The 23,058-nt window shown below is 48.3% G+C and overlaps 8 protein-coding genes across 8 annotated transcripts, besides 6 other annotated features; 4 read left to right on the forward strand and 4 right to left on the reverse strand.

Moving 5' to 3' along the window:
* The first annotated feature begins 513 nt into the window (after window positions 1-513).
* Window positions 514-534: a microsatellite.
* A 542-nt stretch (window positions 535-1,076) lies between these two features.
* TSTA_065260 (phosphoenolpyruvate carboxykinase AcuF) lies at window positions 1,077-3,798 on the forward strand. Its single transcript, XM_002340416.1, has 4 exons — window positions 1,077-1,591; window positions 1,644-1,719; window positions 1,773-1,973; window positions 2,415-3,798. Exons 1-4 carry the CDS (start codon window positions 1,398-1,400, stop codon window positions 3,756-3,758), a joined length of 1,815 nt encoding a protein of 604 aa, XP_002340457.1. The 5' UTR covers window positions 1,077-1,397; the 3' UTR covers window positions 3,759-3,798.
* A 1,299-nt stretch (window positions 3,799-5,097) lies between these two features.
* TSTA_065270 (uncharacterized protein) lies at window positions 5,098-7,191 on the forward strand (the record flags this gene model as incomplete). The annotated part of the gene is made up of 2 exons (XM_002340417.1): window positions 5,098-7,021; window positions 7,156-7,191. The coding sequence occupies exons 1-2, from the start codon at window positions 5,264-5,266 to the stop codon at window positions 7,189-7,191; spliced, it is 1,794 nt and encodes a 597-aa protein (XP_002340458.1). The 5' UTR covers window positions 5,098-5,263.
* Window positions 5,440-5,467: a microsatellite.
* Window positions 7,192-9,743: 2,552 nt separating the features above from the next.
* Window positions 9,744-9,771: a microsatellite.
* A 43-nt stretch (window positions 9,772-9,814) lies between these two features.
* On the forward strand, window positions 9,815-10,819 carry TSTA_065280 (mitochondrial dicarboxylate carrier protein, putative; the record flags this gene model as incomplete). The annotated part of the gene is made up of 2 exons (XM_002340418.1): window positions 9,815-10,325; window positions 10,356-10,819. The coding sequence occupies 2 exons, from the start codon at window positions 9,815-9,817 to the stop codon at window positions 10,817-10,819; spliced, it is 975 nt and encodes a 324-aa protein (XP_002340459.1).
* Window positions 10,820-11,441: 622 nt separating this feature from the next.
* Window positions 11,442-15,852, reverse strand: TSTA_065290 (mRNA cap methyltransferase; the record flags this gene model as incomplete). Its single annotated transcript, XM_002340419.1, has 7 exons — window positions 11,442-12,267; window positions 12,322-12,694; window positions 12,767-13,129; window positions 13,574-13,603; window positions 13,651-13,817; window positions 13,873-15,512; window positions 15,655-15,852. The coding sequence occupies 7 exons, from the start codon at window positions 15,850-15,852 to the stop codon at window positions 11,442-11,444; spliced, it is 3,597 nt and encodes a 1,198-aa protein (XP_002340460.1).
* Window positions 11,446-11,460: a microsatellite.
* Window positions 11,461-11,495: a microsatellite.
* Window positions 12,669-12,828: a sequence feature (CT-rich).
* A 204-nt stretch (window positions 15,853-16,056) lies between the features above and the next one.
* TSTA_065300 (uncharacterized protein) lies at window positions 16,057-17,577 on the reverse strand (the record flags this gene model as incomplete). Its single annotated transcript, XM_002340420.1, has 3 exons — window positions 16,057-16,873; window positions 16,926-17,009; window positions 17,067-17,577. 3 exons carry the CDS (start codon window positions 17,575-17,577, stop codon window positions 16,161-16,163), a joined length of 1,308 nt encoding a protein of 435 aa, XP_002340461.1. The 3' UTR covers window positions 16,057-16,160.
* Window positions 17,578-17,776: 199 nt separating this feature from the next.
* TSTA_065310 (cytochrome c oxidase assembly protein cox15) lies at window positions 17,777-19,538 on the forward strand. Its single transcript, XM_002340421.1, has 2 exons — window positions 17,777-18,207; window positions 18,261-19,538. The coding sequence occupies exons 1-2, from the start codon at window positions 17,825-17,827 to the stop codon at window positions 19,375-19,377; spliced, it is 1,500 nt and encodes a 499-aa protein (XP_002340462.1). The 5' UTR covers window positions 17,777-17,824; the 3' UTR covers window positions 19,378-19,538.
* A 17-nt stretch (window positions 19,539-19,555) lies between these two features.
* On the reverse strand, window positions 19,556-21,751 carry TSTA_065320 (lysyl-tRNA synthetase). The gene is made up of 2 exons (XM_002340422.1): window positions 21,410-21,751; window positions 19,556-21,331 (listed from the first exon to the last, which is right to left on the reverse strand). Exons 1-2 carry the CDS (start codon window positions 21,626-21,628, stop codon window positions 19,742-19,744), a joined length of 1,809 nt encoding a protein of 602 aa, XP_002340463.1. The 5' UTR covers window positions 21,629-21,751; the 3' UTR covers window positions 19,556-19,741.
* Window positions 21,752-22,227: 476 nt separating this feature from the next.
* Window positions 22,228-23,042, reverse strand: TSTA_065330 (uncharacterized protein; the record flags this gene model as incomplete). The annotated part of the gene is made up of 4 exons (XM_002340423.1): window positions 22,228-22,376; window positions 22,452-22,593; window positions 22,620-22,782; window positions 22,816-23,042. 4 exons carry the CDS (start codon window positions 23,040-23,042, stop codon window positions 22,228-22,230), a joined length of 681 nt encoding a protein of 226 aa, XP_002340464.1.
* Window positions 23,043-23,058: the final 16 nt, after the last annotated feature.

Here is a 23,058-nt window from a genome sequence, read left to right on the forward strand (position 1 = left end):
CACGAGAACTCGAATTGCTTATCTTCGTTGGCTGCTTGAATCTGCAAGTTATCTATCTATCTATCGAACGAGAACGAAATATGTAGTCAGATGTAATCAATGAGCCTTATTGGGCAGTGGTTTTCTAGATTCTGTGTGGGGTTTGCCCTAATTTCTATATTGGGCTATTTGTACTAGGACTTCCCGGGAAAAGTCGGAGGATCGTCCACAAGAACAATCAATTGGACGGTGTTTGCTACGAATGTACTGTGAAACGGCTCTTGATGGGTACGGATTCGATTTGCATTTGATCTGATGTTATTGGAGTGAACGAGTCGGGATGTATGGCGTCTTGACGGCCAATGGATTGCGGGCTTTGAAATTTCGACAGCACATCGTGACCTGAAAGCTCAGACATTTAGCCCCTGGATTTTGGATACTGAAGTCCGTAGAAAGGCAACTTTGGCGAACAATGTATGACTCGTGACTCCGCATAAGTCTCTCTTAGTAAGTCTAGCAATAATCGCGGGAAATAGGCCAGGCCAGGCCAGGCCATGCTCTCCGGCAGTGGCGATGCCAGCGAAAAAAAAAGGCGGGGGAATATCCTCGGCTAGCCGTGATTATCCAAGGCAAGATTGACCTTTACTCCGTACAGCCAGATGGGTTCTCCCCCACGAAAACTAGCATAGAACTCCGCATATTATATTATTACGCTGACATCGGTCCAGATGTATAGATAAACGGTACGTAATGCCCCGTTTACCGAGCATTCAGCTCAGCGTGCATCCGATGATGCTTCGGGTATGAGTATGAGTATTGCCACTTTGTATGGCCGTCGGCTTGAAGGAGAGTAATGAGGTCATTCTACATCTTTGTGGCCAAGTTGTCGACGCAGTCGTTGTGATCATCGGCAAAGTAAAAATCAGTTTAAAATAGAAGCGAAGATACGTAGAAGAAAAGTGAATCGTACCAAAAAGCAATAAGGAGAAAGAAAGAGTTTGGTAAGGCATGTCAAGTGACTTGACTTCCCCGTGGACAATTACCTTCCGCTTCCCGCTTTTGCTTCATCTTCACCCTTCCCACCTCCTGTACTCTTTGTACGACCCGCTGTCTATTTGGAACCACGTACGAGCAGTCTGGAATCCAAGCCGGATCTTAGCGCAATTGCAGAAACTCGGCTGATTTGGGTAAATTTCCAGTGACTATATCCGCAATTCTCGGGTCATTTCGGACTCTTCGCTGCCCAGGCAAAACTCCTCGTCGAACCTATTATCCAGTGTTCACAGCGGCATTATCAGCGAAATTCGTGCCTAAACCACTCAGGTTTGTCATCGTGCTCCCCGATATTCTCCGTCCAGCCTGTGGGGATTCGTTCCGAATATGGCAACTAACTGCTATCCCTGCCAGTTGCAGTCACGATGAATCCCGCATCGCAGGTCGCTTCAACAGCTACTAATATACCCCTTGGCCGCCCGGTTTCTCCTGGTCCTTTGCATTCAGATTTCATCCGACAACAAGTCGCGAAGCAACAGAAAAACAACTACCACTCTTCGTCTCTCAAAATGATTACTCAATCCGTTAACAGAACTGCCCTCCACCCTGGTGGTGTTCAGTATGTCTTCCCATACCGGCGACGTCGTTGACCGTGCTAACTATTGCTTTAGACCAGGTAAAGGCGCCACAGAACTTGAGGAAGAGCTTCACGAGACCGCCCACATTGACTACGAGCGTGTCGCTATTGTAAGCCATCTTACTCTTATGGCCACGCCATGACGTTAACTCACCAATTCTAGGTTGCCAACCCCTCTGTTGCCGCTCTCTATGAAGATGCTCTCGTCTACGAAACCGGTACTGCTATCACATCCTCCGGTGCTTTAACCGCCTACTCTGGTGCCAAAACTGGACGCTCCCCCTCCGACAAGCGTGTTGTGAAGGAGCCGACTTCAGAAAAGGATGTGTGGTGGGGACCAGTCAATAAGCCTATGAGCCCTGAGGTATGTAGGAATTCCATGAGTCATTTTTTTGTTCTTTTTTTTTTCCACCTTCCCCCCCTTCTTTGCATGTCGTCTATACACAGCATTCTGCAAGTTCAAGCAGTGTCGCGTGGGCAATTACCCTTGCAGGGTTCCACCCATGCCGCCTTGCATACAATATGCCGTGGGTCAATGCTTGTTTTGATGCTTGTGTCACTACTCCTCCTGTGCTGGCAGATGGAATGCGCGAATTTCTTTTTTGTTGTTTTCTTTTCTTTCTTACAGTTCAGTCGCACAAAAATGTCTCATTTTTTTCCTGTACAAAAAACCACTCATGTAAAAATGCAGCGTTCTCGGCTAGACAACCTGCCAAGCATTTCCCCGCAAAAAAACCAAATCGTCTTCACATGACATGACATCATCATCCTTGTGTATGGTCTAGTACTAATCGGGCGATGCTAGGTCTGGCGAATCAACCGTGAGCGAGCTGTCGACTACCTCAACACAAGAAATCGCATTTACGTCGTTGATGGCTTTGCCGGCTGGGATGAGCGCTACCGCATCAATGTCCGTGTGGTCTGCGCCCGTGCCTACCATGCCTTGTTCATGCGTAACATGTTGATCCGCCCTACTCCCAAGGAGCTCGAGCACTTCCATCCCGACTATGTTATCTATAATGCCGGTTCTTTCCCGGCTAACCGCTTCACAGAGGGTATGACCTCGGCTACATCGGTTGCCATTAACTTTGCCGAAAAGGAGATGGTCATTTTGGGTACCGAATATGCCGGTGAAATGAAGAAGGGTGTCTTCACTGTTCTCTTTTATGAGATGCCTGTTAAGCACAATGTCTTGACTCTCCACTCTTCTGCCAACCAGGGTCAGAACGGCGATGTCACTGTTTTCTTCGGTCTTTCGGGCACTGGCAAGACCACTCTTTCCGCTGACCCCAAGCGTGCGCTCATCGGTGATGACGAACACTGCTGGACCGACACTGGTGTTTTCAACATTGAGGGTGGCTGCTACGCCAAGTGCATTGGTCTCTCAGCCGAGAAGGAACCCGATATTTTCAACGCTATCAAGTTCGGCTCCATTCTTGAGAATGTTGTCTTCGACCCCGCTACCCGTGTCGTCGACTACGATAACGCTACATTGACCGAGAACACTCGATGCGCCTACCCAATTGAGTATATTGACAACGCTAAGATTCCTTGCATCTCTGACAACCACCCCACCAACATCATCTTGTTGACTTGCGATGCTCGTGGTGTTCTCCCACCCATCTCTAAGCTCACCACCGCACAAACCATGTTCCACTTCATTTCCGGTTACACCTCCAAGATGGCCGGAACCGAGGACGGTGTCACTGAGCCCCAAGCCACCTTCTCCTCTTGCTTCGCCCAGCCTTTCCTTGCTCTCCACCCCATGCGCTACGCCCAGATGCTCGCAGACAAGATCTCCGAGCACAAGGCTAATGCCTGGTTGCTCAACACTGGCTGGGTTGGCGCTGGCGCTACCACCGGCGGTAAGCGTTGCCCATTGAAGTATACTCGTGCCATCTTGGACGCCATTCACAACGGTCAACTTGCCAACGCCGAGTACGAAGTCTACCCTATCTTCAACCTCAATGTTCCCAAGTCCTGCCCTGGTGTGCCTGACGAGCTTCTCAATCCCAAGAAGAGCTGGACTGCCTCGACTGATTTCACCGAGGAGGTCACCAAGCTCGGCAAGCTCTTCAACGAGAACTTCCAAAAGTATGCCGACCAAGCTACTAAGGAAGTTATCGCTGCCGGTCCTGTCGTCGCATAAGCCGCCGGCGTATAAAATAAAATAAGAAGATTGCTTTGACCTTTTTTTTTTGTTTTGTTCCAATGGCATGAAGTCTCGGTGTTAATTTGCATTTGCTTTCAAACACTTTTCCTTTTGTCTTGTATGCATTATTGATTCCCTGCCCGGCATTTCGTCATGTGTAATGATCAAGACTTGTTTCGTTTGTCTTGGATGTTTTAATTGTTGTCTTTCAATATATAGTATAAGATATATGATTATATCGAAGAGTGATCAATGAAATCAGTCAGTTTGAATATTTTCCAAAGTTCCTACTATTTAACACCTTAGAATGGACACCGTAACTTTTTTTTAAATTCTGGACTCTTAGGGCTAATCTGACTTTCAATGTCTACTCATTGAACACTTTTCTTCGTTTCTGTAGTTATCAAGTTCATCTTATCTATTGCGATAACCGCTGGCACCGACACAACAGTACCTAGGTAGCTCTACGTACCATATTTCCTTTGCTTGGTGGGACTTCCTCCCTTAGCAGCCGTCGCTTTTGTGAGGGGGCTCACAGTCAAAGCTCACTGAGTAAATTCAGTCCAGGACTCAGGCTTAGTGAGCTGCTCAGCGAGTCTGGTATCTCACTGATTACCCGGGCCATCTATGAAGCACTCAGTCTATCCAGTACATGCCAAAAAGGGAGAGCATGCAGTCCTGTAATGCTGTTGAGATGGTGAGTCTACTTATTTATAGCCCTGATCATGACCCTTCTCTCATCATCTTTCAGAATTTTTACCTGCTCCAGCTCAATACTTGATTCTCTTCAACATTTCAGGTTTTCTTTATAATGTCTTCTCAAATTGAAATTCAGCGAGATAACTATTACATTGCTTTGCTACATTTTATGTTTAGTTAGTATGTGTTCTACCTTTTCTAGTTTGTATAGGATTTTATCGGTTTTTGCCTAGTAGACTCTGGTAGATGCGTGCTCAGCTCTACTCAGTGAGTAAAAGCGGCGAGGAGGTGAACACTTGATTGGAAAGGGAAAGCCAAGCAGCATCAAAGAAAATCCGGTATGTGTAGGTAGTGTCTGGCTGCGACAGGCATCTCTCATTGAACCAGATAATAGTTTCTACCTTTCTTCCGCCACTGAAGGCGTGCCGCCGCGAGCTGATTCTAAAAATCGGTATGATATTGTCGTTATCGCGAAAGATGTCAGAGCTCTCAAGAGATAGATTCCTTATCTGTAAGCACTAAAGCGCATAAGACTGATATTGTGGGCGAATGCCGAGATGCCGTACGCTGAGTGGTTGAAAATGAATAATATAGATTGATAGTGGAGCCCCCGTCCAACATATTGATTATTGAAGGTTTTCCCAGGAAAAATTCCCAAGGCAATTCCCGACTAAACTCAAAAAGGATTCTTGGTACGAGACCTCATCCGAGCGTTCTCACTTTGACAACAAGGCTAATATATTGCAAAGGAATGATCGGAAATAATAATATTTTCCTCGAAGTAAAAAGGATAATGTCGATAGATGACGTCTCGCGATCGAGAAAATCAGTTCATATTCGTTGGGGGCCCATTGCTAAGGAATAGAGGCGGGCCGATACGATCCAGAATTCTCCGACGTGCTAGACGTGAAAGGGTTGATCAGCAACGATCTGCTGCTGCGGCGGAAATAGAGAGTTTGCTGAGGGAGGCGACGACAAATCCTCCTCCTCCTCCGCCTCCTCCTTCTGCAGTATGTACTTGTCGAGTGTCGGATTTGTTGGAGTCTGCAGAACCGGGTAGTGGGCTGGGATATCGACAATTGATGCCGAAGGAACCTGCTGATCCTGGGACAGTAGGAGGCGGTCATTTTTGTTCCACGTGCGGCAGATACAAGATGACTCAAGATCAACGTGCAAGCTTAGATACAGCTTCCGTTATTCCCGGCCTTGGGACAGGCAATGCCGACCCCGTGATTCGCATCGATGAATCAACATCCGAATTCAACGTGCAGGAAGTTCTACACTTCGCCGCCACAGAGATATGGGCACATTTCCGTCCGCTGGACTATTCGGCCGCCTGTTATCGTGCCTGGACAGCACCTTATGATGATAAAGTGATGCTATACGCCATACTCTGGTCGACAACGTACCATCAAGATGTCCTTCGCATAACGTACGGAGCACCTGATTTTCAGACTGGCTCCAAGTCACAGTTTCGGTTGAAAGGATTAGCTCTTCAGACTCTTCGAGAGGCGATCAGCACCTATACGGGGACCACCCCGATAGATAGTATCATCATGTGCGTGCTATTCTTGGCTGTTAATGATAGCGTCAGTCCCCGATTATATCGAGACCCGAGCCCCTTCACGCCCGTATTTACGGGCCTTCATGCCTTAGATATATATGGAAGTCGCGATTATCATGCCTTGCACTGGACAGTGGTGCATGACCTGATAGAAAGATTCGGCGGGATCTTGTCTCTGCGCACCTTTGCACTGTCGTGGTTACTTTCGGTAGCGGATATAATGAGGTCAGCGCACACCATTCAGAAACCAGCATATCCACCGATGGGAGTTAACGGCGAGATTATGAATTTGGATCCCCCACTCGCCTTGTTCCCGCGGTATAGAGATAGCTTTGCGACAAATTTTGACAAGTCAGCCGGCAAAAGACCTGGGAGCGGATTCGATGAACTGCTGCTCTCCCTCAAACCGCCAGTGAGGCAGGAGATCGTCACAGCATTCGCGCACGTTGGAGAGTTATCCCATATTTTGCAATATTTCTCAGAAGAGTCGTGCAGCCCCAAGGCTCTGGACCTGCTAGGCGATAGTAGAGATTTTGTGCATAATCGTCTCTTCTCTTTACCCGATGAAAACGATCCCATAGAGCAGATCCTGCAGCTCAGAGATGAATCTGCCGATAGAATATCACTATCGCGAGAGATATACTTGTCATGTCGACATGCTGCTATCCTGTACGCCATCCATGTGACATATCCGATCCCACGATCAGCGATCGTCAGAGGACCGCTATTGCAATCGTTGTGTCCGAGGTTGCAGTTATTAGCGGACCAAGGTATCACAGGACCATTGCTACTGTGGTGCACAAGTGTCGTAGTGATTGCGATGGACTTGAAGGCCGACTCTCCAAATCGAATGATGATATTCTTCTGGAAGCTTTGTCGTGATTTGAGGATTACTGATCTGGAGACGTTGTTGAGGTTGCTGAGGTCGTTTGCGTGGATGGATGTTGCGATTGAACATCATTATAGGGGGATGTGGAGGGACTTGGATACAATGCGAGTATATAACACGGGATAAACCTGGAATATCTTCTCATGGCATGACATGGAGACTTGATAGAGATTTATGTTTTCTTTGTATCTAGAGACATAGCTGCCTTACGTAAAGTGTGGAGTGCCTTGACCCACTTACAGCAAGCGGATCTATCTGATGCACCAATCGTTGAGTGAGCTACCAGTTCCGTAAATGGTATAGTTTAAACAGCAAGCTATGTCAGAGCAACTGGACTACAAGCTGCACAGCCAGATGTTCTACTACGGTAAGCAGCCAAGAGTGTAGGCATTAGGTGTAGACCAGTAGTACTATCACGCAGAGTCTCAACTACTCGATAGGCAAATACAGCAGTAGTATCAGATAATTTGACGGCTCGGGTATGGCTTTCTGGTTATTGTCAGTATGCAGAAATGTACGTAAAGAGCAAAAGTATGAGGCTAAACATTTCTCCAGTCACACCGATGATTGACCAAAATATCAGGAGTAGCATGTTCAGCCAGTAAACCTCGACCATGAGGACGGGCATGATTTTGAACTCAGCTTCAGACTCAATGAAGCTGAACTCAATCATTTGTCGTCGAATTTACGATTTTGTCCCTCTGTCGGAGAGTCGGAGTAGACTGAGGGCCCCACGCCTATGTCTACCGCCACAGATGATCTTGTCAAGATTCAGGTGCACCTCGGAATCCCGAGACGAGAGGCTTGACAACCGGGTCTCGCGGAGCGGAGCAATCAATGAGTCCACTCCATGGTCTTCTGGAGAACGTACTCAGTATACCTCGTTTCTTGCAATGATTGCACGGAGTCTCTTCCTGCCCCGGTAGACAATACTCGGAAAAAGAACCACCTCGTGGCATATCCGTGACAATTTCCCAGGTTTTCCGTATACGTACTAGAAACCATGAAAACGATGGTGTCGACATCTGAGAGTACAGGCGGCTATCGGCGGCCATCAGCTTGTGTAGAAAGGACTCCCATTCGCTCGGAAATCCTCCAGACTCGTTTCTTGCGGTCAGTGATGTGAATATTCCGGCCGAGAAGATTCTCCGCGGCCAGAATGGGGCGGTGGAATTGGCGATGTCGCTACTTCTGGTTCGATTATCGGCACCAACAACGTACTGATTAGACTTGATGTCGCTAGGGACTGCCGCGGGAGTGGGTGACACTGCATCTGCCATCCGATGTAGCCCCGAGCCAGCTGTCATAGACGATGGCAGAGAGAGACCCATTCTGCGTAGCCGACCCCTACACGTAGTAGGTAGCGAAGCCGCGACGAAGTATGTGTGTGTAGTACAGCGATACCGGACGACTCAGAATGTTTCCTTGAAAACCAGATCCCGAGCCGTTCGCCGACCGTATATAGAGAGTCTTTCTGCCATGCTCTTTGTTACCATGATATGCTGATACCCATCATAGTAGACAGACCGAGCCATGCTGCGCCAGTTGATCATGAATGTCAATCCGGGTGGAATCGGGGAGAGTTGCTCCTTCACAGAGGAATTCCTCCGATGCCGTAAGTTTCCGGTGCCGGCAAGCCGGGACCGCGCACTAGACCAGAAAAGGCAAGGCGCAGTGCTAAGAGTTAAGGTCGTGGGGCAGGCAGCGTCCAAGTGGGGAGCTTCATCTGTACTCCGGACAGAGCAGAATAGCTAATAATAATACGTGATCGATATCAGTACGGAAGTAAGTACGGAGTACTCTTCTCCTTGCTGTCGTGTCTCTGAGCAGACAAGTCATGGCTAAGAAATGGCGGGTGAATCCATCTGAACCACGTCAAGGATTGGACCAATGACGCAAAGCATACCCCGCATTCATCGTGTGGTGTGAGCTCGAGCATTCAGCATGGAGGGAGGGAGAGAGGCAGGATGTCACGGAATAGCTGATGTCCTTGTTCTCAGTTCTTCCCATTCGTGGCATTGCCTCTCCTATAACATGGGATGGAAGAGTTGAAGTAATCGCATTGGTCACAAATCCCGGTCCCCGGCTGCCATTGTCTGAGAGTCATGGTCGTAGAAAGCTGTAGTCGTTTAGTCCCTGAGCTAGATGCCAAGCCTGACAATTAGCAATTGTATTACTCGATAGATGGACAGATTGCCTCGGATAGCTGCCCACCTATTTCCGTCGCTCCCTCCCGATGGCCAGTGGACGAGAGCGCTGACTATGATATAAGAACTGTCTCGTTTCCTGTTTGACTAGTCCCTTTGCCTCCTCTGTCTATACACATACCTGCTGGTAGTCGGTAGTCGAGTGCAAACCGAGCCATATTGTGACGCCGAACAATCAGACCGTTCAATAAGCTCCTCACTCCTCCTCCTCCTCCTCTCCATCGCTCCTGCCGTCTGACCCACGGTCGTGCCTTCCTCTACTCCCCACCCCCGAACGGTCCTTCCTCCCATACTTTCCGCGACCGGACTAGACCCAGTTGGGCAGTATACTATATAGTTCCATCTTCGTTCTTTTCATCTTCTCCTGTTCATCTACTGCTCGTCCAGATAGATCGACCTCTTTTGTTTCTATACACTGCAGTCAATCGACCCGTGTAACCACGACATCTGTTGATCTGATACCATCTATCTGCTATTAGTATAGCGTTCCATTATTGACCGTCCGATTTGATCATCTGCTTCACTCTTGATCGTTGCCCTAGACACTGCTTGGTCAGTATAGCCAGCCCTCTTTATGACTCATATAGTGTCCTGCCTACTACCCCCCTCCGCTCAGGCAGGACATATATATATATATATTGATATATATATTGATTCCCCTCCTACAGTCAAGCCCGTTTGATATACACGCAAAATGGCGTCCAGGTCCATCACCGAGTCTGCATCCTCGGCAACCAAGTCCGCCAGGGAATCAACCAAAGCCGCTATTGAGAACCCATCGGCCACAGCAACCAGCTTTCTACGCCACCCGTACATGCAAGCCGCCCTCCCCTTCATCAACGGTGGTCTGGCCGGTATGACTGCCACCGTCGTGATCCAGCCCGTCGACATGATTAAGGTGCGCTTGCAATTGGCTGGAGAGGGCCAAAAGACCGGTCCCAAACCCACCGCACTAGGCATCACCAAAAACATAATTGCTTCTGGCAAAGTCCTCGATCTGTACACCGGTCTCAGTGCCGGACTTCTCAGGCAAGCAGTTTACACTACTGCTCGGCTCGGATTTTTTGATACTTTCATCACCATTGCCAAGACCCGTGCTGCAGAACAGGGGCGGAGTGTCAGCTTCGGTGAACGAGCCCTGGCAGGCCTAACCGCTGGAGGATTGGCTGCCATGATAGGCAATCCCGCAGATCTCGCTCTCATCCGTATGCAATCTGACGGTCTAAAGCCGGTAGAATCGCGAGCCAATTACCGTTCTGTGATTGATGCGCTTTCTCGGATTTCGAAGACTGAAGGAATCGGCGCATTATGGGCCGGTGCAACCCCAACCGTTGTCCGAGCTATGGCCCTGAACTTGGGTCAGCTTGCTTTTTTCTCCGAGTCCAAATCCCAGTTAAAGGCCCACACCAACTTGTCGCCTCAGGTCCAGACTTTTGCAGCTTCTGCTATTGCTGGTTTCTTTGCCAGTTTCTTGTCCTTGCCATTTGACTTTGTCAAGACTCGTCTGCAGAAACAGCAAAAGAACCCCGTGACTGGTGAACTTCCGTACAAGGGAGTTCTGGACTGTACCCGCAAGGTCATCAAAGATGAGGGCTGGCTCAGATTCTACAGAGGTTTCGGAACCTACTATATCCGCATTGCGCCTCATGCGATGGTGACTCTTATCGTTGCGGATTACCTTAATCTGATCACCAAGTAAGCCCTGAAATCGGGGTAACTACTCCCTCAAACATTGTTTGGGCGGAGTTTCTTTTGTCTCCGCGGGTGATTACGACGATTATGACAACTGCTTGACAATTGCTGGAACCTTAGCGATATCTGGTCGTTAAGTGGTTAGTCTGCGTGCGGCAGGACTGGCTATCTTCAGCGACATACCGACGAGATATCCTAGGTAGGAGCACTCCATATGCGATACCTCGGCCGATCGACCGATCTGGATGGACGAATATGAGAAGAATTGCATCCACGCTTTGACTGCGGGAAGTGTAGCATTGATACGTGCACTATATACACCGGATTATATCTTTTAACGACTTGTATATCTCCTTGCGTGCTGCGATCGATAGATAGCAAAAATGGTGGCTACTTGGCCGAAGGAAGGCAAGAGAGCCCAGTGTTCCGGTCTTACGACGTTCGTTCTTTTTAGCGTTTGATTGTTTCGTTTATAATTATGTCGTTTTGTACTTTAGCACGGTTCCAGGTGTGTTACCGACATATTCGATACCAAGTATATTAGCTAGGTTAGAAACCATGAAGCTAGTCGAATTCGAAGATTGACTTGGTGTCATTTGATAAAAATCAACTATAGTAGTTGAAGGGAACTACTCGTCGTCATCTTCATCTTCCTCCTCCTCCTCCTCCTCCTCCTCCTCCTCAGCATCTTCATCGTCGTCATCATCGTTATTGACATCCTCCATTTCATCATCCTCCTCATCATTTCCCGCGACAGCGGTGAGCGCCCTAGACGACGATCTTGGCCTCTCCCACTTGATCCCGACCTCTTCTTCCTTCTGCTGCATCTCCGAGCGGGTATCATCATCATCGTCTTCTTCTTCTCCTTCAGCGTCAGAATCAATCATAACGCCATTCCGATTCCGACGCCCACTACCAAGTTCAGCATCTTCCTGCTCTCGAAGTTCAGCAGCGCGCATGCGCCGCACACGTCTAACAAGCACAAAATTCGGCTCGAGATCATTCAACGACATAGGCACCGAGCATACCGGACAAGGCACTGCACGAACCCGACGAGCACGCGCATTCCGGCCCCCTCCACCCTGAAAATCGGTCTCACCTGCAGGTATCGTCATAGAACTAGCCCGGATCATATCCTCGATCGCCTTGCGCTCAAAGCTGTGTATGCACTTGGTGCTTTTCACTGGATCTTCGAATGTGACGAGCGTTAAGGGACATTTCAGGGAGATGCGTTCTTTCTCGATTTCGATTTCTTCGTCTTCTTCCATGTTGTCGTCTTCATCGTTGGTAGGGATCGCTGCTGTAGATTGTTGACGGGAGGTATCAGGTCGCCTGTTCGGTTCGAGATGGTTGAACCATGTTGATGGATGGGGGACGGGGGGTGTTTCGTTGCCGGGTTGTTTAGCATCGTGGACGATGCGATAGAATCCCACGTAGGCGTTGTTGTTCGTGTATCTGTGTCGCGTTAGTATGGGTCCATAACTTCAACAGTAATAGATCATAGCGCGCCTTTGAGTTAGGGATTGTTGCTCCCATTGACTCTCATGTCCAACAAGTCTCTCCTTTATCATCTGACTAGGCACAACCGCCGGCGGCACATCCTCTTCTTCCTCGTCCTCATTTCCGTCCATATCCTCATCTTCATCGTCGTCAACAGCACCTCTCTGCCTCAGCCTCGCTCTCCTACGAGATGTATTGAGCGCTGCGCCAGCCGTCTCCGCGTCCGTGGCGATTTCCTGAATCGCAACCTGTAATCCACTCACTTTATACTCTGCATCAACGACACGACGCATTTTCTCCTCGAGTTTTGCCGTGATCAGGTTCACTTTTGCTTCTAAAATTTCCAGTTTTCGTTGTTCTTCTCTTCTTTCTTCGTTTTCTTCTTCCTCTTCTTCCTCTTCTTCCTCCTCATCGTCGTCTTCTTCATCATTCTCCTCCTCCTCCTTCTCATCACCTTCGTCATCTTCTATCTCATCCTCATTCTTAGTCTTCTTCTCCCGTTTCCTCTTCTTCTTCGCCGCACTCTTCCTCCGACTCGAGCTCTTCTCAAACCGGTACCGTGCATCAGTCGCATGCTCATTGGCCTCGCCCGCTGTCTCGGTTATTTTGTCCCCCGCTTGACGAATATGTTCCTTCAGCAATCGGAAATGTGTCGCCGCATGTAGGGACGCGAGTGAGCGTTGTGCTTTGGCGTTTAGTGGGGTGCAGAGGGGTTCGTATTCGGGTGTTCGAGGCCGGTTTCGAGATGTTGTTGTTGCTGCTGCTACTGATGGGGTGGGTGTGGCTTCGGTGTCTTCTGCCCTTCGTGAGCGACGAGCTGAAGATAGGAGAGGTGCCATGCCTCTTGTCGTATGAGGATTAATTCTCTTTTTAGTTCAGGATGAGTGAGTGCTCGATGTTTATTAGAGTTACACAGCACAAAATGAGTTCGTCACGCACGTTGAACTAATAACAGCAGTTCATTATCTTGGTCTGGTATCATGTAACAGTAATATGTCGTTGGCGAATGCAAATTGTAACAAAAGTCAACTCGCTGATAAGATATGCTACGCGTCAAAGCCTGTCATCCACGCTAGTCCGTAAAGGGGTAAATACAAATTTACACTAAAATGCAATATCTCTGCGAACGCTGCCCGACCGAATCATTGATATTCGTTGTAAATTACACATTTCGAGAAGCATAGCTATTTACAAATTCCGAGAAACAAAAAATGTTGATCCACAGTTGACCAGCATCCGGCGGCCCAGAAGAAGAACTAACCCTTTTGGAAGACGAAAGCATGATAAAAGCCTAGAATTGTCAGTCTAAAACCTCAACAATGGCTATGCAATACTCACTAGCTGCGTCGAGCTCCTCTTCGCTGACGAGAAGTTCTCCGCTTCCACGAGCACGAACACCCATCCGCTCACTCAAGGGCCCAAGTTCGGGGTCGTCTTTCTCTTCATGCCAGATCTCAAGGAATGGCTTTCGGTAGACAAGTTCTAGATTGTACTCTGTAGTGAGGCTGTAAAGCGAAGAAGTTAGCTAGGACTACGCAACAAGACAAAAGAGAGACTCACTATCGGAAAGCTTCCCAGGGAACAACGTATTCTGGGATCTCTTCAACCGCTTCCTCCATGAAATAGCTGTACTTCCAACCAAACGGCGGACGGAATACCCCATCTTCAGGAGTACTACCAGGGAATCGCACCCGATAGATACTATTACCCCATTCAAGCTTCTCTTCTTCCTCCACCTCGCCGTCCTCTGCAGCGCCTTCGGTTTTGGGTTGGGCCTCCTTCTCTGCTTTACGCTCTTTATGGTATTCGGCAACTTTGGCACTAATCACATCCGAGTTTGGTCCAACGCCGATGAAACGTCCGCCCTTTTTGAGGGCGCCGGCCACGTTTTGAAGCATCTGTCGTGCCTTTTGTTCGGACTCAAAGGCATAATGCATAGTGAACATGCTGACGACAACATCGAATCCACCACCACCCCATCGCGCATTCATGAGATTAGCGTTAGGACCGACATTAGCATCAATTCCCACTTCTTGTATGATATGAAGATCTCCTAACCATTCACCAAAGCAGTCTTTGGGATAGAACTCGGCGTGAAACAAAGGATTTCCACGTCTGTTTCGTTGGTTTCGTTGATTCCGCATGTTGTTATATCGTTCTCGAGCTTGATCGATAGAAATCTCGGCAGGGTCTAGTCCAACGTAGAGATCGACTGCTTGGGGAGCCTGCTGCCATTTACCAAGATCACCTCCTTTGCCACAACCCAGATCAACCACCAACAACTTTTTCCGATCAACTGGAGGACCTCCAGCATCGGCAGCCCATTCCTTGGTACCCGTCTTGCTTGACAGAAATTCCTCGTCTGGCGAGAACTTTTGTATAATGGTACTCTTGATCCAATTGTTGAAGCTTCGTAGTCCCTTGATCTTACTATCTGTCTTTCGCCATTCTCGTCCTCGCTCAGGTACAGCATTGTAGTGTTGGCGAACCACATCATGAACGCCGCGGTCCCGTAAATCTTTCTCAACATCTCGTTGTTGCGCGAGCTCTCTCTCTTCCTGACGGCGTCTAAGCAAATCCTTCCCGGCTGTTCCCAAACGCGCTCCACCACCGGGTCTTTTCCTCTGTCGAGCTTCGGCTTCAGGCGTTACGGATCGTTCACGGGGAAGTGGCGAACGAGATCTTCGAAAATCAGCCGCCCGGCGGACGGGTGATACCGAGCGAGAATTTCGTGACTCACGCGATCGACCTTGTGGTGAGCGGTCTCGACGGGAATAGGCAGAGGGACCTTCACGTCGGGGAGTTCTTTGAGGTCGCTCTTCACGGCGTCTTCGCTTCGAATGATGCTGCCTGCCTCCTTGGTTGGAAGTATCTGCAGCAGGTTCATTTTCTGTGGGCTTTCGCTTCTCCGCCGATGTCGATGGAGTTGGATGGGCCGCTGCAGTGCCATCCTGGTCTTGTCTCTCCGGCTGATTATCTTGTGTCGAGTCAGACATTAGTGTTCGCGATGTTGGTAGTTTTGATGAAGGAGTTGAGGAAGAGCTTTGACGATGTGCGGGTCGCGGCGATGATTTCTTTTCAATGGCGGAAGAACGATTCTTATCCTGATGCACAGCTTCACTTGGCTTAGAGGCAACTTTCACTTCAGGCTTGGCTTGGACTGGTTCTGTTACGGTTGAAGGTGGAGCGTCGGTGGTGGTCTGCATGTGCTTATAGTTTAGTTCCATCCAGGTCAGTTAAGGTCTCAGTTATGGAGCAGAAAGGCATCCTGCCGAGATCCACTCAGAAAAACGCCGCAAAGCATTGATCACCTGTCAAGTTTTCGCATCAGGGTCTGCTTACAGGGAGATGGTCATGATGTGAGCTTGGAATGGCCTGGGATATTATAGGAGCTGTTCCTCGTTCATGACTATCAGAAGTGTCGCTTGTAGTTGTATCGCGTCCTGCCGACTTGTCTTGTTCCTGTCCCTTTGCAAAAATGTCCCGAGCTGGATCGTACATTGACGGACGCCGGCCGTCTTCTGTCGTCTCATCCCCCATGCTGCGCGCTTGCGAGCTCAATTTAGGATCTAGTCTTTAGAAAAAGAAGTCAATGAGCATCCTTGCGGCTGACGATCTCTGGAAAGATGCTCTCATGAGTCTGGCCTAATTAGGTATAGCTCCGGATGCTTTCTCTCCCGCCAGCCCTAAGCAGTCTCATCGATCTTAAGACATCTATATTAAGTCCAATATCAGAATAGATTACTCGCTTGAATAGATGGTATGTATGATAGTGCTAGTCCTAAATGCCGTCACAGATAGCCCCAACGCCATGCTCAAACGTCAGAAAATCGTGAGTACAATGCAGATTATTTCTCCCCAGAGACGCTCTTCCTCGGGCCTTTTACATGCAAAGCTTCTCGAACCCGCCGTAACTTTGACCACCACTCCCTATCCTTAGCCCTCTGAGTCGCTTCGTCTGTAGCCGTCGAGTCCAAAGACAAATTATCAGAATCCACTGCCAGGCTCTCACTTGAAGTTGTTGCTGCCTTTGTTCGTCGGCGATGCTTTGTGCGAATGCCTTGAGCTAGAATTTGCCAACCACCTAGCAAATTTTCTGGCTTGTCCGTAGTAGTACCAGTACCACTTTGCGCCGTTCCGTTAATCCACGGACAGTAATCCATATGCTCGGTATGCACTGGCAACTTGTCATAGACAGGCTCTTTCCCTTCTTCCTTTGGTTTGTACAACCATAGACCTAAACGTCTGAAGCAAGCACGGCATTCAAGCAACCCGCTAGAGCCATCTTTGACGACGTCCCAGCCGAAGAATGCGAACGTAAACGATCTATAGTCGATTTCCTTGCCTGATGTATTAGTTTCTTGAGAGGATTCTCCTTTCTCTGATTCGGGGAAATTTGGCGGCAGTTGGCTTATGATCTCCTCCAAAGACAGTTGTTCAGGTAACTCGATCGTCTCGTTCGACGGCAGCTGGTCTCGCATTTTTGATATCTTCAAGTAGCGCTCTCGTAAAGCATTGATTGCGGTATCTGTGTTTGTTATAGGCAAACGATGAATGGTCGCTGAAATCCGTTGTCAGTATGGATGTGATTCGAAATGTCATGAAGCTCATACCATCGCATGACTTGTTCCTCCATAAACAAGTCTCCTTGTGCCCGTCGGATAATAACTTTCGATACTCCTCGACTACTTTCTGCCCTAGACATTTGTTCAGCACTGACGGAATATGGACAGCCTAACGAGTCTTCCACTTACGAACTTCTTTCCTTTCCTGCACTTTCTCACTGTCCAAATCTTCAAAGTCGTCAACCTCCTCAGGTAGCTTCACGACTATTGAAGCACCACAGCCGCCAACACATGCCACGCGCATATAGTCAGTACATGTCCAACCACGTTTCGCCCATTCGACCTCATTTATCGGAGCCGGTTGCGAAGTCCATCGAGTCACGGGTCGAAACGTTTCTAGCCTCTCAAGAAACCGTTCACGGTCCCAAGGTACAAAGTTTGGACGAAGATTTGTAGAGCTGGAAGTAGTTCGCAGAATACGAGAAACGGTTGTCTTGGTTGTGAGATTGTCGACGATGCCTTCCCCAACACGAACTCTCTTGATCGAAGGTGAAGTTGTCGCATCCGCTAAACGCTCTCGGGCAGCCATTAAAGGATCTTTGATGGGCTTTGCTCCGCCATCACTAGTCGCCAAGGGTTTTGATAGTGATTCCAGTACTCTGGTGAATTTGCGCTTCTTTGCTTCTAACGCGTAAGACATTCTCTTGTTGCTGAGACGACGTTCAAGCTGAGATGACAGACTGCTCTTAGCTTAGCTTAGCTTCGTTGGCGATATCCGCTTAGAAAGCGGGACCCACTCGGATGTAGCAATACATCTGCTGTGATTGGCCAATGAACCGCATTGCCGGCAGCACGTAAATTATCATACGATCTCTGTTCCTCAAATTCTCAACAGCTTCACGACCACTGCACACAGCTGCAATAAGAGACTGCTAGACAGTATAGTCATGGCAGCCCTAGGCGCGGCGTTTCCTCTCAGGAGGTTTGGTTGCCATGTCGCCTCTGCAGAGTTGTTCACCTGCCGGCAATGTCTACGACAACAGAATCATGCGACGAGGCTTTTCAGTAGTCGAACTACACCACAGAAATCACTTCGAGTCAGCTCCTATCTCGGCTCTTTGAGAAAAAACTTCAACCCGTTTTCGACTCGCTCGGCTTTGTTTTCTACAGCCACCGCAGCGCAAAAAACCCTAGAACAAGGGGCTGCGGCCGCAAAGTCCCGCTTTCCGGCCGTCAGTAGTAAAAGTGTCGCATACTGGCTCCTGGGCAGTGCCGCAAGTGTCTTTGGAATTGTCATATTTGGAGGACTGACGAGGTTGACTGAATCTGGGTATGCTCCCAACTATCACTGTCTGAAATTCTGTGATTGCTGACTTCTTCTAGCCTGAGTATTACAGAATGGAGACCCGTGACCGGCTCAATGCCCCCAATGAACAATGAAGACTGGGAAGCTGAGTTTGCGAAATACAAAAACTCTCCCGAATACAAAATCCTCAATCCGAACATGAATCTGTCCGAGTTCAAATCGATATACTACATGGAATGGATCCACCGACTTTGGGGCAGATTTGTAGGATTATCATTCGTTATCCCCGCCATCTACTTTGTCGCCAGAAAAAAAGTATCAGTACCAATGGCTTGGCGTTTGGCTGGTATTTCAGGTCTGATCGGATTTCAAGGTTTTATCGGATGGTGGATGGTCAAGTCTGGGTTGAAGGATGATCTCTTTGCTCCTGGAAGTCATCCCAGAGTCAGCCAGTATCGACTAACTGCCCACTTGGCTGCTGCTTTCACCTGTTATGTGGCTATGCTCTGGAACGGTCTTGCAATTCTACGATCTCACAGACTTCTCGCTGATCCAAAGTCTGGAACGGAATCACTCAATGCTTTGCGCAACCCGAAGCTTGCAATGTTCCGTCGCTCTGTTGCCGGGTTGGCCCTTTTGACTTTTATTACAGCAATGTCTGGAGCTCTCGTTGCAGGTCTCGATGCCGGTTTGATTTACAACGAGTTCCCTTTCATGGGTAACGGGTTGACACCTCCCAAGTCCGAGTTGTTCGATGAAAGGTACTCACGTCACGAAGATCGATCTGATCTCTGGTGGAGGAACATGCTGGAGAATCCATCATTGGTTCAACTCGATCACCGTATCTTAGCCACAACCACCTTCTCCGCCGTCATGGCGTTATGGGCGTACTCAAAATCCCCAGCCATGAAGAAATTACTCCCCCGCAGCGCTGCAAAGGGTGTCCACGGCGTCGTCGCTTTTACCTTTGTGCAGGTGACTCTTGGTATTTCGACGCTACTTTATCTTGTCCCCACACATCTTGCGTCGACTCACCAGGCTGGAAGTCTGTTCCTGTTGACTTGGGTTCTTGTTCTAGGTAGTAGGATATGGCATCCTTCGAGAACGGCGAAATTGTTGCAGATGGCTGCAAAGGCTAGAGCCCAACCGGTGGCCGCATCTACCGCTAATGCTGTAAATGCGTTGAAGAAATAGATGCTCCGCTAGATCGCGTTATTATTGTGCATGCTTTCATATGCAGATGTACTATACTCCTCTCATGTATATTAGCTCTTGTTAGACCTAATCAGGGCATATCAGTTAGATAACCACATACAGTAATTCTATCCCTACCTGAATACTTCGAATGAAATTTTCTTAGTTGGTCAGCACTAAATGATAAACAGTATTTATTCGTCGAAACCGAGATACATAATCTCATGGCAACATTTCGTCCATAAGCTCTCATAGCTAACCTGCAAACATCAAATACAAACACCCTATGCTATTTAAGAAACCCCATATAATTTCCCTAATTCCGTTATCTCTTTTCTTTATGAACATTCTACTTTCTTTTGAATTATTTGTGAGGAATACCCTCTTCCGGCTGAGGAGTCACACCAACAACCTCAGCAGCTGTAGGCTTCTTCTCCACTGACGTATCATCCTTCATAAAGGGGAAAGTAAGAACCTCCTTGATACTGTAATTATCCGTCAAGAACATAACGAGACGATCGATACCCATTCCCCAACCACCGGTAGGAGGCAAACCGTATTCAAGACTCGTGCAGAAGTTCTCATCGATGAGTTGAGCTTCGTCATCACCCTGGGATTTCTGGCGGGCTTGCTCTTCGAAACGCAGACGTTGGTCGAAGGGGTCGTTCAATTCGGTGTAGGCGTTGACAATCTCCTTCTTGCAGACGAAGGCTTCGAAGCGCTCGCAGAGACCGATGTTGCTGCGGTGGTATTTGGCGAGAGGGGACATCATTTGTGGGTGTCCGGTGATGAAGGTAGGGTTGATGCAGGTTTCTTCAATGAATTCGCCGACGAGCTTGTCGAGCATACGGGCGTTGGTCATGGGGGGAGTGCATTCAACGCCGGTCTTTTCCAGAACTCTCTTCAAGAATGCGTTGGTCTCGTCGGTGTGTAGTTGGTCACCAGGAGGGAACTTCTCGCCAGTCGCCTCTTCAAGGGCGGGGATCATCTCCACACGCCTCCAGGGAGCCTTCCAGTTGACGTTGTAAACTTCGCCGGATTGTGTGTGGAAAGTGGTCTCGTATCCACCGGTAACATGTTTGACCAGACCCGAAACAAGCTCCTCAGTAAGGTCCATGACATCATAAACATCGGCGTATGCCCAATAGAACTCACAGGTGGTGAATTCAGGGTTGTGAGTAAGATCGATACCTTCGTTACGGAATTGACGGCCAAGCTCGTAGACACGCTCCAAACCACCGACAATCAACATCTTCAAGTACAACTCGGGAGCAACACGCATGAAAAGATTCAAGTTGAGATCGTTGTGATGGGTAATGAAGGGCTTGGCTGTGGCACCACCGGCAATTGCGTTCATCATGGGTGTCTCCACCTCAGTGAAGTCGCGAGAATCAAAGAAGTTACGAACATATCTGACAATCTTAGCACGCGTAGTGAAGACCTTACGTGAAGACTCGTTCATGATCAAATCAAGATATCGCTGACGGAAACGTGTCTCCGAATCCTGAAGACCACGGGGCAGAGCATGCAGACAAGGGGCAAGAAGTTTGACCTCTGTCGCGAAGATGGACAGTTCACCCTCATCACGGGTCTTGGGGTTACTGCGTCCGGGGAAACCAGTGATACCAATGATATCTCCTCGTCGCAATTGTTCGTGTTGTTCAGCGAACGGAACCTCACCAGTGGCGTACTGGGCCTGGCACAGAATCTGGAGTTTGATACCTTCAGCGCGAAGATCGTAAAAGAACAGCTTGGTGCCTGCTGAACGCTTGTTTTCGATACGTCCCGCGACCTGCACGGTGGTATCTTGTTTCAATTCACCCTTTCCTAGCGATGCATACTCTGTCAAGAAGTTGCGCGCATCGATGGTGACTTGGAATTTGTGTGGGTAAGGATCGGGGTTCTTGGTCTCGCGTAGCTTGTTAATCTTGGAACTGCGGATTTCAAAGTATTGCTATAAACATTCAAATTAGCTCGTTCACACAAGTAAAAAGTACGAAATGGCGAAATTGAAGATAAAGAAAGAACATACGTTAGGAGTTAGATTTAACTCCTCATCTTCAGCAGATTTCTGCTTCTCTTGCTTAGGCTTGGCTGGAGCAGCAGCCTCCTTCTCCTTCTTCTTTGCCTCCTTTTCTCTGTTCTTCTGGCGTCTCTTGAGCTCAGACTTGGACACCTTCTCGCCAGTGACCTCGTCCAAGATCAGATTGGCGACGCCGGCCTCGGCTTCCTGAACACCAGAGTCGGCCATGGTGAAAATGTGTGCGAGGGGAATTAGATATTTGACTTTTCTTGCTGACGGCGAGATTCCCACGAAAATCCTGCCAATTCTTTCAATGAGGTTTGTGAAAGAATGACTTCGTTGTTAGATAAGGCAAGGAGAAAAAAAGTGAAAGATGTGCGGGGAGCGGGCGGGAGTGACTCAATCCGCCGAAGAATGGAACGACGAATGATATTCCTTCGATTGATGCCAGCAGGGACTCCCAGTGACTCCAGAGCAATGGATTTTCTTATAGGGTTTCTGATATATGATTCTATTACGAAGTACAACATGTAGCAGTAATATATCGCTGTTTTCCATCGCATGCTACTCATCTTCTAGGTCATGAAGGAAATTTACCCCTCCATTCATCACATCCGAATAAGTATATTAGGGTTTAGGGTTTAGGGCATCAATGAGGGGCATCAGAAGAGACAATGGTCAAAGTCAAACTGAACATCCTTCATCCTTGTATTTCCAGTTTCTAGTAACTCAACTATTCAATCTTTCTCTGCACAAGCTTTTCAAACCATGCCGAATTTTCCAATTGACCCTGCACAAGCGATATGATGGCGACCAAGTCTCCAAGATCAGATCTGCACCTCCAATGTTCTCCAATAGTAGTTGACACAAAAATTTACAACATGAGAGATCAAGAAGTAAGATTCCTTGAGGAGGAATTTGCAGCGTTCCAGTTTCTCTGGATCATCGGCCATTAACTGTACACAACGGGTTGTCGCTAGAACAAGTGATGCACCTTAGCAGCTGTCAGAAAAAGAGTGCTGCCTAATTCAGCAGAAATATCAAGACTTACCGTCGTCTTTGAGTAATCCAAGCTGGGCTTCGATTATTTTGAACAGGTTCTGCTTGCACTCCGAGAACAGTTTGAAGTTCATGATCATTTGGATATAATCGGCAAATCTACAAGCTACCGCTTTGTAGTGGGCATGGGCAGCCTATGGATGATATCAGTGACATAAACATTATATTTCTTGGTGGGAGCCTTAGACGTACTTCCATGATCCGCAGCTCGTTCAGGAGTGCATCGGACCCTTTCGATGATTTTCTCAGCTTTTACACGGTCTAGAGGAAATCGTATTCCCCGGCTCCGATAAAGAGCTATCACCCTTTTCTCTTTACGACGTCTGTTGAGAACAAGATAATAGTCCTCACCCTACTTCTGAAGTGCTTCACGATTGGTCACAATGCATTGAGTTGACTCGAGAAGGTAGAACAGTTTAGTATCGCCGTCAACAGTCTTCTTTAGTACAGAGAGGAGCTGCTGTGTGATATTGTGGATCTGACGGTAGAGTTCAGTTTCCTGATAGGCAGCCAATACGCTTTTGGCCTGGGCCATGATTGCTTCCTTGACCTGCTTGTATATGGCCTCGACAAAGATCTCCATTAGAGTCACCCAGTGT

This window comes from Talaromyces stipitatus, genomic scaffold, assembly GCF_000003125.1.
Source record: "Talaromyces stipitatus ATCC 10500 scf_1105507295523 genomic scaffold, whole genome shotgun sequence".
NCBI classification, from domain to species: domain Eukaryota; kingdom Fungi; phylum Ascomycota; class Eurotiomycetes; order Eurotiales; family Trichocomaceae; genus Talaromyces; species Talaromyces stipitatus.